This window comes from Neomonachus schauinslandi, chromosome 9 (genome assembly GCF_002201575.2).
Source record: "Neomonachus schauinslandi chromosome 9, ASM220157v2, whole genome shotgun sequence".
NCBI lineage: Eukaryota > Metazoa > Chordata > Mammalia > Carnivora > Phocidae > Neomonachus > Neomonachus schauinslandi.
This window is the reverse complement of record NC_058411.1, coordinates 113,790,035-113,804,495: the sequence shown is the minus strand read 5'-3', so window position 1 is coordinate 113,804,495 and position 14,461 is coordinate 113,790,035. Positions and strand designations below refer to the sequence as shown.

General features: G+C 38.2%; 1 protein-coding gene and 1 pseudogene across 2 annotated transcripts in view; one reads left to right on the top strand and one right to left on the bottom strand.

Annotated features, from left to right (window-relative positions):
• Positions 1 to 14,461, bottom strand: part of SCAPER (S-phase cyclin A associated protein in the ER) — a 523,695-nt gene that overhangs the window by 424,081 nt on the left and 85,153 nt on the right. For both annotated transcript variants that reach the window (XM_044917799.1, XM_044917800.1), the window contains 2 exons: positions 11,100 to 11,200; positions 4,912 to 5,028 (listed from right to left, as the gene is read on the bottom strand). In XM_044917799.1, coding sequence (XP_044773734.1) covers positions 4,912 to 5,028; positions 11,100 to 11,200 — 218 coding nt within the window. The remainder of the gene's footprint in view (positions 1 to 4,911; positions 5,029 to 11,099; positions 11,201 to 14,461) is intronic.
• LOC110583720 lies at positions 3,377 to 3,946 on the top strand (annotated as a pseudogene).

Below are 14,461 nucleotides of genomic sequence, written 5' to 3'. Positions count from 1 at the left end.
TGTTATGCACAAACAATGAATCATGGAACACTACATCTAAAACTAATGATGTAATGTATGGGGATTAACATAAGAATAAAAAAAAATGTAAAAAAAAAAAACTCCTATCTTTTAATAATATAAATGTGCACTGATTTGTCAATCTATTGACACAGACATTACCAAAACAGGCTTTTTCTTTGTGTACATTTCTTACATGAACCATGACCACAAGTATAATGCCTCATTGGCAATATCCAATTTTGGTTTCTTTAAAATGAAGTGAGAATTTAGTGACACCTATTAAACATTCTAAGGGTATAATCCTCCTCAACTTTAACAATATTTTTCCCAATCTTTTGACAGCAAAACTTTAATAGTTCACCTTTATCAAAGCTTTCTAACAACTTGTCTTAAGTTTTCACAGAAACAATGACTCTTTTTATACTCATATTTAACCAGTTTATTTAATATTTAAATTATGAGTTAAATAATGAAGACAAAGCAAGTTTGGTGACTATATATTCTGAGTAAACACTTAACCAGTAAGAGGAAAGTGAGTAGATATATTAAAAAGTAGCCTATGAACCACAATTTTCAGCACACTGAAAAAAAGTAGGTTTTATAATGATAATAAAGAATGCCATTTAATCCAACAATATGATTAGATGGAGATCAGTACAAGAACTTTTACCATGCATGCATTAAAGGCTTCCAATGTTAAAAGAAAACATGCATTATACAACATTCTGAACCACAGACCAATGGACTACATTATATAAGTACATCCCTTAAAATGGTGCTTGAATATACCGTTACTTGGTTTTGTTTGCTTATATATCTTTCTCCTATTCCACTGGTTCTACTCAGTAACCTTAATGAGCTTTTACTAAGTGCCAGGTACAATGTTAGGTGCTTGGGATACAGAAGATATGACAAGGATATTGCGTTAAAGAAGATTATAGTACAAGTACAAAAAAGAAACATTAAAAAGGTTATAATACATCACAAATATAATAATAATACAAATAGATGCAAGATTCAGTAGTAACAAGAGATGACGATGACTGTGACGTGGTCGGGGAGGGGATAAAAAGCAGTCAAGAAAGGTTAGGTTTTTGTTTTTTAAGATTTTATTTATTTGACAGAGAGAGAGAGAGAGAGCGCGCGCGCACAAGCAGGGGGAGGGGCAGAGGGAGAGGGAGAAGCAGGCTCCCCGCTGAGCAAGGAGCCCGACGTGGAGCTTGATCCCAGGACCCTGGGATCATGACCTGAGCCGAAGGCAGATGCTCAACCGACTGAGCCACCCAGGCACCCCAAGAAAGGTTAGGTTTTAACACAGGAAAGAGAAATGACCAAGTAAACTACTTACCACCCCTCCAATTACACATACAATATTTAGATTCGCTCTGAAGAATTAAGAGTCCAAACAAAACTATGTCTTAAAAACAAATTTCCCCAGGGACATTTAAGGACAACAACAGTGATGACTGTTTAACATTATAGAACTGCCAGAAGTGACAGTAACATTTGGGGCAAATAAGGAGCTGACTAAAAAACTTTAAAGGAAAATCTGGAGAATGGAATGGCCACAGGGGGCTTTTGAAAAGCTCCTACATGTTCCTGGAAATCAAGAAGGCCACACATATGTACAGGGGTTCTGTGCATGCCCCAGAAAGATCTGAGAAGGCCCTAACACCTCACTTCTGACTGACCTTGAGGCTCTGAGGGAAGTAGGAAATGAATGCTAGAGCACTGAAGGTATGTACAACACATACACAGGACTAGGAAACTTCTGTGAAATCAAGCAGAAACTTTAGTGACTACACATGACAAAGAAAAAAGACTTCAGAAAACTAGTTAAAGAGAGTTTTTGAACAGTAACAATATCACCACCACCAAACCCACAACAACAAATCCTGAAGAGGTAGCAATCTGATCTCCAAAGCTGCCACATTACTTAAAATATCCAGTTTCAACAAAAAAAGTCACAAGACATGCAAATAAACAGGAAGGTATGACACATTCATACACACATAAAAGAACAGTAATTGAAACTGTCCTCAAGGAAACCCAGACGCTGGGCTTACTAAACAGACTTTAAATCAGGTACTATAATTATCTTCAAAGAATATTGAAGAACAAAAGAAAATTGTGTCTAAAAAACTAAAGTATGCAAACAATGTTTCACCAACTATAGTATCAATAAAGAGAAAGTAAATATAAAAAAGTACTACATAGATACTCTGAGTTGAAAAATACAGTAACTGCAATGAAAAATTCACCAAAGGGGCTCAACAGCAGATTTAAGCTAACAAAATAAAGAATCAGCGAACTTGAAGAGAGGACAATTGAGATTATCTGAGAAACAGAATGAAAAAAGAATGCAGAAAAACAGACCCTCAAAGACCTGTGGAACACTGCCCCAAGTACCAACATAGGTATAGGGAGATTCCCAGGAAAGAAAAAGGTGCAAAAAGGATATTTGCAGAAATGGACAAAAACGTCCCAAATTTGATGAAAAACATTCACCTATACATCCAAAAGTTTCAATGACTCTAAATAGGATAAACTCAGAGATCCACACCTAGATACATCACAGTCAAACTATCCAAAGACAAAGATAAAACCATGAAAGATGCAAGAGAAAAGTGAGGCATCTCAAAATGGATCCCTAATAAGAGTAACAGTTGCTTTCTCATCAGAAACCATGGGAGTCAGAAGGAAGTGAGAGGGGGCGCCTGGGTGGCACAGTCAGTTAAGCACTCAACCCTTGGTTTCAGCTCACGTCATGATCTCAGGGTAGTGAGATTGAGCCCCAAGTCAGGCTCTGCAGTCTGCTTGAGATTCTCTCTCCTTCTGCCCCTCCTGCTCATTCTTTCTCAAATAAATAAATGTCTTTTAAAAAAAAAAGAAATTTTAAAAAATTTAAAATTAAAAAAAAAAATTTTAATTAAGAAGGAAGTGAGAGGACCTATTCAAAGTCCTGAAACAAAAAGACTTTCAACCAAGAATTCTATGCACTATACAAAACTATCCTTCCAAAACTGAAGGACAAATTAAGATATTCTCAGAAAAACAAAAACCGAGAAAAACTGTCAGTAGCAGACCTGCCAACAAGAAATACTAAAGGGAGTCCTTCAGGCTGAAATGAGAGGACACTACACAATAACTTGAATCCACATGAAGATATAAAGAACACTAGTAAAAGTAACTACATAGGTAAATACAAAAAATATATATAAATATTTTTTGTTTATAACTTTTTTCTATCTGATTTAAAATATAACTGCATAAAACAATAATTATAAAACTGCATTGAGCCTGTACACATGGGGTAGAGCCAGCCAGGAGGCAGGAGAGGCCAGAGCTGTCATTCTGGGCAGCCCACTCGAGGATGGCTCCCAGTCTTCCGGAAAGTGCTCGGCTTGGGGAAAGCAAACCCTCGCCCTGCTCCTTTTCAATTGAGAGCATTTTAGGATTGGACCAGAAGAAAGACTGTGTTCCTTCAGTGAAACCCCACAGGCCTTGGGCAGACACCTGCAGCTCCTCAGGGAAAGATGTTAACCTATGTGTGCATATCCCGAGCCTTCCTAATGGGGTCTCATTCCCTTGTACTGTGGATCACCCAGTACCAGAAGAAAGATTTTTGAAATACGAAAATTACTTTTCAGCCTCAGAAAGACTGTCTTTGAAAAGAAAGCTGAGTTGGTATAGAGGCTGGAGACCCAGAACTGCTTTTAGTCAAAACCAGATTACGTTTTGGAAAACGTCTTTAGAGTTAACTGCTAACCAGGCATTGATATCAGAGAAGACTTAGCTCGAAAATTGAATCTAGAGGAAGACAGAATCCAGATATGGTTCCAAAATCAGCGTGCAAAGCTGAAAAGGTCCCATAGAGTATCACAGTTTCTAATGGCGAAAAAAAAATTTCAACACAAATCTCTTGGAATGGATAGAAAACTAAACACGTGAGATTATCTTACAATTGCAGAACATGAAGAATCAATGGAAATATCAAGTGTTAAAAACGTGATGTTTTCTTTTCTGCATTTATCTAAGTGTTGTCATTTTTTCCCTAAAATATATTGTAAATATTTACTGTTATAACATGGTACCTACTATACTTGGCACTTTTAGTTACAATAAAGGCCTTTCCTATATATTTTAATAAAATTTTCATAAAAAGCCAGTTATTTTTTAAGTGAGCAAATTTAATCTAATTAATTAGTTCGCTAAAACTCACGACTAGGTGATTCCACAAGCTGGATTCAATTTACAAAATAATTCAAGTAAAATAATCTGAAGAATGGCACAAAGATCTGATCTGTTTCAATTACTTTTCTTCAAGTGCATTTTACAACATGATTATTAGTTTCTCTTAATTTCTGGCATGAAGCAGTGAAAATTTCTCACCATCAATACAAATCCTTCTAGCATGCCAGTTTCAAGTTTGTTTTTTTTAAGCAAAATCATTATGGCAGGGTAGAGATAGAAAGGCATCAGTTGTCATATTCATATATATTATATTGCAAAAAGATTCAAATTGGAAATAAATGCAAATTTTTAAAATATTAAAAAAACTGCATTGATAGGATTACAATGCATAAAGATACAATTTTCAGGACACTAACACAGCTTATGAAATATATTTAGATCTTTCGTTGTGAAAGCAATTGTCAATTCATGTTATGAATCATTTAGCATGACATATGTTTATGGGTTTTAATTTTGGATCCTAATTATATTTGAATATATTACATTTCCTAAAAGCTAAATTTTACTCTCTTGGATTTTTTTTTATTCAAACAATTTCAAACACAAACATATACATGGATTTTTTATAGTGGAATATCAGTTTTATAATACTATATTATCCACAGAAAATAATTTATTGTAATGCAAGCCTTAGTTTTTTTTAGTTCATCTCACCCAAAATTTAAGCTTCTTCGAGCATTTGATGTCACACTTATTCTATCTGTCGATGGACTTGGAATCACATGACGTCCTGGAGACATTTTCTTTACTTCCCAAGCCAAAGAAGTTGGTCTGTCAATTTAAGACATACAAGAGATTAAATTAACAGAGAAAAAAGAAAAAAACCTAGTATTTTTTCTTGGTTGTTAGTGGGTGAAAACATAATCAGGTCACAAATTTTCCTTAGAGCACTGTTCACCAGAAAGTTACCATATTACCCAAAAAGCAACACATATAATGCATGGTCCAGGATTTTCCACCCACTGTAGCATAGCAACATAACCCTACTTATCTAAAAAGGCCATGGGTTTACAAAGACATGAGATATACTACTTATGTTTTAAAAGCCTCCACATACCCAGCTAAAAACACATTAAAAAGGCAATGGTACTAATTCAGTCTACTTATACAACTCAATTTGTGTCTGATGTCCTGGAAAACCAAGTGTGTAGAACAGAGATCAAGACAGAAAAACAGTTGTGAGGTTAAATGAAGAATACACAGGAAAATATGAAGTCTCCTTTCCTCTACATGAGAGTGGGAGCATAAACATTCCCTTGCTCTTTGCTGGGAAAGCTAACTTCTTCACTAGTCCCAGAACCTTGAAAGGATGCACAATCTTTACTAAACCGTTTTCCTGGGACACGTGGGTGGCTCAGTCCCACATCTGGCTCCTTGCTCAGTGGGGAGCCTGCTTCTCCCTCTACCTGTTGCTCCCCCTGCTTGTGCGCTTTCTCTCTCTCTCGCTTTTTCTCTGACAAATAAATAAAATCCTAAAAAAAATAAAACATAAACTGTTTTCCTCAAGTAGCGTTTTCTCTATTCCTAATTGGCCTCAGTACGAACCTCTGTAACTCCCCAGAATCTCCTTCCCTCTTACTTTCCATTCAATCTAGTGGTTGTGATTTTTTCTCACATTAAAAAGTGATATTTGGGGCGCCTGGGTGGCTCAGTTGGTTAAGCGGCTGCCTTCGGCTCAGGTCATGATCCTGGAGTCCCGGGATCGAGTCCCACATCAGGCTCCCTGCTCAGCAGGGAGTCTGCTTCTCTCTCTGACCCTACCCCCTCTCATGCTCTCTCTCTCTATCTCATTCTCTCTCTCAAATAAAGTCTTTAAAAAAAAAAAAAAAGTGATATTTGTTGGGGCACCTGCGTGGCTCAGTTGGTTAAGTATCTGACTCATGATTTCAGCTCAGGTCATGATCTCAGGGTTGTGAAATCAAGCCCTGCATCGGGCTCCACACTGCGCAATGAGCCTGCTTGAGATTCTCTCTCCCCATCTCTTTGCCCCTCCCCAAACTCTTTCTCTCCCTCTCTAAAAAAAAAAGTCATATTTGTTGTCAGAAAACAAGAAAATGCAGATAAAAGATTATCCAAATTAAATTTAAAGCTTTTGACAATTTGTCAAATCACCTTTCAGAAAGCTTCTAACAAATCATACTTCTACTAGATGAAAAGTGCCCATTTCCGTTGAACCTTGCCAACAGTTAGGATCTTGTTTTAGAAATTTCAATGGCTTGTGAAATAGATGGCATTGCTTGCAAAGTCTAAAAACATTACTACCTGGAACTTTATAGGAAAAGTTCGCTGACTCCTATGCTAGAGTTTCAGTCTTGTGAGGAGTTTTCTTTTTCTTTCTTCTTCTTTTTTTTTTTTTTTAAGATTTACTGATTTATTTAGTTATTTGGGGAGGAGCACACCAGTGGTGGGAGAGGCAGAGGGGGAGGGAGAGGGAGAATCTCTCAAATCACGAGTTCTTTTTCTTACAGAAATTTCAATAACAGTGTGTTTTTAAATTCATTAGCAAAAATTTTTTTGTTGTTTTTAAAATTATATATTTTTATTAACATTACTAGTGAGGCTGAACTTTTTTTTACCAGCCATTTAAATTTCTTCTTGTGGGGGGGTGGTGCCTGGGTGGCTCAGTCGGTTAAGTATCTGACTCTGGATTTCGGCTCAGGTCATACTCCCGGGGTCCTGAGATCAAGCCCTGACAGCTCCACGCTCAGTGGGGAGTCTGCTTCTCTCCCTCTCCTTCTGCCCTGCCCCCTGCTTGTGCTCAATCTCTCTCTCAAATAAATCTTTAAAAAATATATAAAATAGGGGCACCTAGGTGGCTCAGTCGTTAAGCGTCTGCCTTCGGCTCAGGTCATGATCCTAGGGTCCTGGGATCGAGCCCCGCGTCGGGCTCCCTGCTCAGTGGGAAGCCTGCTTCTCCCTCTCCTGCTCCCCCTGCTTGTGTTCCCTCTCTCACTGTGTCTCTCTCTGTTAAATAAATAAATAATCTTAAAAAAAATAAAATATATAAAATAAAAAATAAATTTCTTCTTTGGTATTTGCATGTTGGTAACTTTTGCCATTTTTTTCCACTGGGATTTTCATCATTTTCTAATGGATTTGAAATCATTTACTACTACTACTACTATTATTACTATTATGGCTACATATCCTTTGGCATAGATAACATAACTACTTAAATTTTAATTTTTCATGCAGAAAGGCATATTTTATTCCTATTAAATCAAGCCTATTAATACTTTCCTTTGTGGTTTCTGCCTTTGTCTTATAAAGTCCTTACCCACAATAAAAATATATAATTATTTATCTATATTTTCTTCTCTAACTATTTACACTGCAGTTTTTACATTTAAATCTCAAATGAATTTTGATGCATGAATTGAGGAAAGTAAGATGGATAATGCCATCCACAGGGAATTTAAGGTTGCTTTCTGTATCTAGGAGCTGCCTCAAGAAGCAAAGAGCAGATATGCTGATAACTGGTTAAGATAAAAAGAGATAAAAAGAGAAGTCTCAGGTGTGGTACCTGGACATGGTACCAGGACAGAGTTAACTAACTTGGACTTGGCCTCAGAATCTTTCTTAATACAATCCTCAACACAGCCACCGCTACCTGACTGAAGTTTATAAGCAGGCAAAAAAAATCTAGTTAGCTTCTTATGCATTGGTGGTGATATTATATAGACCCTTTTGGATACAAGAAACAGAAACTCAAGTTAAATTTAAAAAGGAAAGAAATAAAGATTTACTCTAAGGATAGAAACTATATAAGGTCAAGGACATCCAAGGTGGGGAAAAACTAGAATCAAGACTCATGAGGATTAGACCAAGAGGAAAGAGGCTTAAAAGCAACAATCTTAAGCTCTCAAAGACCACATGATTTCCTTCATCCCTGATTCTCTCTGTATATCTATTCCATTTTCTTTGAACCTGCTTTCTTCTGCTTATTTTCACAAGAACAATATAGCCACCAATCTCAAATTAGCATGATGATCCCTTAACTTGGTTCAACCCAGTGAAGGAATGTACCACCCCCAAATCTAATCACCTCTTCTCAAGGGTTAGGGGTGAAACTGCTTGGTACAAACATGGACTAGGCCTGACCCACCCAGGGACTGTGGGTAAAGCAAGTAACAAAAAAACCGTATCAAAACTTGCCATTATGAGATGAGAAATAAGTCAGTCAGAGAAAGACAAATACCATATGATTTCACTCATATGTGGAATTTAAGAAACAAAACAGATGAACATAGGGGAAGGGAAGGACAAATAAAATAAGATGAAAACTGAGAGGGAGGCAAACCATAAGAGATGCCAAACTCTAGGAAACAAACTGAGGGTTGCTGGGAGGGAAGTGGGTAGGGGGAAAGAGTAACTGGGTGATGAGCATTAAGGAGGGCACTTGATGTAATGAGCACTGGGTGTTACATGCGATCACCTAAATTCTACCTCTGAAACAAAAAAAAAAGAAAAGAAAAAAGAGGCAAAACAAAGGCTGGGGGAGACAAACCAAAAAACAGATTCTTAACTATAGAGAACAGATGGCTATGACGGGGGTGAGGGGGGCGCGAATGGGTGAAATAGGTGAAGGGGATTAAGAGTACACTTATTGTGATGAGCACAGAGTAATGTACAGAATTGTTGAATCACTATACCGTATACCTGAAACTGATATAACACTGTATGTTAACTACACTGGAATTTAAAAACATTTTTTTTTTCATCATGAGAAAAAAAAATGTTGAAAGGATCAACATATCATGGTTTCCCTGAATTTGGTTTCCTGGGGATCAAGCTTTCCTGGATTTGTCTCTTGGAATTCGTTCACTCCCCTGGATCCCCCATGGGGCTGATACAGATAGGACAAAAAACGTGTTCTCTACTGGACAATTCCACTTACAGAAATTGAACCACAGTTAAATCCAAGGGAAAGAGGCAGCCTAGGCCTGTTTTCTCTGGGTGAAAAGGTATGATTGTAGCTTCATGTGACTTGGCCTAGTCCACAAGGGCTCAGGTTTCACTTATAAGCATAACTAAATAATAAATTGTTCTTCTGCCTTTGCACATAACCAAAATAATATTAAGTCTAGTTGATCACCTATCTCTGGAATATCTCTCAACTCTCCCTGTTGCTACTATTCTAGTCTGAGTAGCCATAATCTATAAACTATACTGCTGCACCTCAACCGTCCCACACTACAGCCAGAAAGATCTTTTAAAATCACAATTCTGATATGTCACTTCCTTACTTAAAAATATTTTATGGCTCAAAATAAAGTCTAAAGTTTTTAACATGTCCACAGAACCCTACATGATCTGGTCCCAGCCTACTTCTCTAGGCTCATCTCATGCTACTCTTCCCCTTGTTCTCTCCATTCCAGTCCTGCTAAACTCGAAATTCCTTTATTTACTGTGCTCTCTACTTCCAGGTTATCATATATACCATCACCTCTACCTGGGGCTACTCTTTTACTCTTTCTTTGTCATGCCAACTCCAACTTGATATTTCTTTCTCACTTAAATATGACCTCTTTGGGTAAGGCTTCCTGGATTCAGCAAACTGGTCGATCGTGCTTTTCCTTATATTCCCAAAGTACACTGTATTTTCATGACACTTTGTACATTGATAAGTATTTAACATCAATTTTTCCTGTGAATGCACTATATACTTCATGAGGACGGGGACTGTGTCTGTTCCCTTCTCCACAACAGTCCCAGAGCCTGGTGCATAGGACTCAGATGTTGTGTGGTGATTCCAAATGAAGGTTTCTCGAAGCAGATGAACATAGGGGAAACGGGGGAAGAGAGAGAGGCAGATCATAAAACAGACTCTTAACTACAGAGAACAAACTGAGGGTTCCTAGAGGGAAGGTGGGCAGGGGGATAGGTTAAATGGGTGACGGGATTAAGGAGGGCAATTGTGATAAGCACTGGGTATTATATGTAAGTGATGAATCACTAAATTCTACTCCTGAAACTAATATTAGACTATATGTTAACTAAATGGAATTTAAATAAAAACTTGAAAGAAAAAAAAGTGAATGTTTCTAAAGTAACTTTGATCTCTCATTAGTCCCCTAATCAAAAATCATCAATTTTCCCCACTAACTACTACCTTAAGAAATACTATACGTTTCCCTACACTACTTTCACTTCACACATGCTCTGCACTTCAATAGCTGTCTTAACTTACTCTCTTCATCTAAAAGGCCAACCCGGGGCGCCTGGGTGGCTCAGTTGGTTGAGCGACTGCCTTCGGCTCAGGTCATGATCCTGGAGTCCCGGGATCGAGTCCCGCGTCGGGCTCCCTGCTCGGCAGGGAGTCTGCTTCTCCCTCTGACGCTCCCCCCTCTCATGCTCTCTCTATCTCAGTCTCTCTCTCAAATAAATAAATAAAATCTTTAAAAAAATAAAAAAATAATAAAATAATAAAATAAAATAAAAGGCCAACCACTTGTTAAAATCCATCACATCTTTTAAACACTTCTTCTGCATCCTCCATGAAATATTTCCTGATCTATTCCTTACAAGAGAGATGACCCTGTCCTGCCGTGAACACCTGCAATAGTTTTTTTGTGGTAATAAGTCCTATTTTACCCCACCCTTACACTACAAATTCATGAGAGTAGTAAATGTATCATATTCAGCAATTAAATCTTTCTACTGGATAAAAGTACCTTGCACTAGGTAAGTACCCAATAATATCTGTTACTGAACTGAAGGAGAAACACAGCTCCCAACTTTTAGATTTTTACAAGTTTCAAGTTAAACTTAGGTCAAGGTCATTGTCAGTTTCAATTACTGCTTTTGAAACTGCTGGCTGCTTATAGACCAGAGTTCATTACCTGCTTTGAGCATCTGTCTTCTCTAGCTTTTCCTGAAGTTGAATCCAGTCAATCAATGCTTTGAAATCTCTTACATAGTTATCCAGCATCATTAGCACCTCCTAATTAAAACAAACAATAATCATTAAATTCCATTCTGATACTGAAAAGTTTTAAGAACAAACTTTAAACTGAAGGACTTGGGAATTAATAATTTTTACATTATACTCCTCATTGAGAAAGCAGCAAACCTAATGATTTAGTTTTTTGGGTCTTATTTTATTTTTATTCTCACTATACGGGAAGAAGTTAGTAAAGCTGAGAATCTAAGGATCAAGAGATAGTGCTGATATTCCTTCTCAAGCCCCCCCCATGACCATTCTTTTAATAAACCTTTTTTATTATTAAGTTTAATAAATAGTAAAATGCATAAGACAAATGTACAGATTAATTATTTCAAAGCAAAGACCCCTGCATCCATCCACCCAGAACAATTTTAGTCTCTAAACGTTACCTGGTGTCCCCTCCTAATCACTACTCTATCCTTGCTCCAAGGCAACCACTGCTTTGACTTCTAATAGTTTAATTTTACCTGATTATGAAATTCATATAAATGAAATCATAGAGTACTTAGTATTTTGTGACTTCTTTTGTACTTTGGTTTACTAGGTTCATTCATATTGCAGAATGAACCTGCAATACATTTACTGTCATTCTCCAAGGTCACTACTGAAGAATATTTTATTGCATGCATATTTATTTAACCAATCTATAGTTTAAGAACATTGGGGTGATTTCCAGATTATATGCTGTTATTTATATACATGTCCTCTGCACATACGTATGCATTTCTGTTGAGGATAAGCCGAATAGTGAAAATACTGAGTCACAGGATGAGCATATATTCTACTCTAGTATGTAACACCAAACTGTTTTCCAAAGTGGTTGCCACTCCCTACCAACAGTGTATATGAGTTCTCCTTGCTCCACACCCACAACTACACTTCGCATTGTCCATTTGGGGTTTTTATTCTTAACCTGAGCCATTCTGGTTGATGTTGTGTAATGGCTTCGTTTTTGTTTAATATGATGATGATTAATGATTTTCAGCCCTTTTCATATGCTTATTAGCCATTCTCATTTTGTGAAGTGCCTATTCAAGTCTCTAGCCCAAGTGCCTATTAAACACTCCTGCCTTTTTCTTTTTGATAGGAAGGAGTTCCTTACATCTTTTGGATATGTGCCTTATATGTGTTGTACACATATACTTGCCTTTTCACCTTCCTAATGGAATAGAATCTTTTGATGAACATTAATTCCTAATATTAAGGTAGTGTAACTTCTGACTCTTTTACCTAAGACTGATGCTATTTGTGTCATTTTTAAGCAATTATTTTCCTAACATAGGTCAGGAAGATATTCTCCAACATTACCTTTTAGAGCATGGGTCTTTTTCTGGAGTCTCTCCTCTGTTATCTTGATCTGTTTATTCTTGTGACAATACCAAACTAACTACACTGCTGTAGCTCTAAAATAAAACTCAAGGGGCGCCTGGGTGGCTCAGTCGGTTAATCGTCCAACTCTTGATTTCAGCTCAGGTCATGATCTTAGGGTTGTAAGACCAAGCCCCAGGACAGGCATGGTGCTGAGGCATGGAGCCTAAGATTCTCTCTCCCAGAGGAATTAGGATGGCAGAGGTGTAAGGGACCCTAATTTCGTCTGGTCCCTGGAATTCGGCTAGATAGTTATCAAATCATTCTCAACACCTGCGAAATCAACTGGAGATGTGAGAAAAGAATAGCTGCAATTCTACAAATAGAATAGCGACCACCTTTCGCAAGATAGGAGGTGCGAAGAAGAATCCGAGGTGATATATCTGAAGATAAACCACAGGGGGAGGGAACCTGCATAAGCCAGGTACTGGAATAAGCAGGAGAGCACAAAATCAGAACTTTTAGAAGTCTGCCTGGAAGGTGCTCAGGCGGCAAAGTGGGGCAGAATCCCAGGTGGGCGAGCATGGCCTCAAGATCCCCGGGGTCACAAAAAGAAAGGGGGCAGAGTTCCCAAGCACTGGAGCGGGGAAGCCAGCTAAAAACAGTGAGTCCAAGCACTGGCTTTCTGCTCAGTGTCGCCATAAACCACGAACCACTGTGAGGTTGGGCGACTGTTCTCTGAGCAGGGGTCCCTCCCCTGGGAAGAACGGTGCAGATGCACACCACAGGAGTCCGTAAACTTTGGAGACTCCAAACGGGGTCGGGGTCACATACCTGAGATAAAAACGCTCAGTCACAGGCTGGGTGAACACAGAGTGTGGATGAAAATCAGGGAGACAAGAGTGATTAACTGCTTTTCTGTGAGGGCTCACTGAAGAGTGGGAGCAGGCCCTCAAACTTTCAGCTCTGGGGTTAGAGATCAGGGCACCACCATTTTCATTCCCCCCATTGGTGCTGAAAGCCTTCAGGCACCAAAATAGCCACATAGTACAACCGGGGGCCACTTACACTGAGCCCAGACTGCTGGCAAAGGGGGGATGCAATTCTGCCAGGGCAATGACACCTGAGAATCAGCGTAATAGGCCCCTCCCCCAGAAGACCAGCAGAAACATCCAGCTAATCCCATGTTTACCCATCATAGAGAGCTGCAAAACTCCAGCTCTTGGGGAAAACAGAATATAGCATTCGTATTATTCTACAGTCTTTCACTTTTATATTTTTTTCCTTTTCAGCTATTTTCTTATTTTATCAATTCTTTTTTTTAAGTCTTTTTTATTTTCATTTCTACATTTACATTTTATATATATTCCATGTTCATGGATTGGAAGAACAAATACTGCTGAAATGTCTATACCACCCAGAGGGATCTACATGTTCAATGCAAACCCTATCAAAATACCACCAGCATTTTTCAAAGAGCTAGAACAAACAATCCTAAGATTTGTATGGAACCAAAAACAACCCTGAATGGCCAAAGGAACGTTGAAAAAGAAAAGTAAAGCAGGAGGCATCACAATTCCCGACTTCAAGCTCTATTACAAAGCTGTATTCAAGACAGTATGGTACTGGCACAAACACAGACACACAGATCAATGGAACAGAACAGAGACCCCGGAAATGGACCCTCAACTCTATGGTCAACTAATCTTCGACCAAGCAGGAAAGCCAATGGATAAAAGACAGTCTCTTTAACAAATGGAAAGAATATCCAGTGGATAAAAGTCTCTTTAACACATGCAGAAAAATGAAACTGGACCATTTCCTTACACCATACCAAAAAATAGACTCAAAATGGATGAAAGACCTAAATGTGAGACAGGAATCCATCAAATTCCCAGAGGAGAATACAGGCAGCAACCTCTTTGACCTCGGCCGCAGCAACTCCTTGCT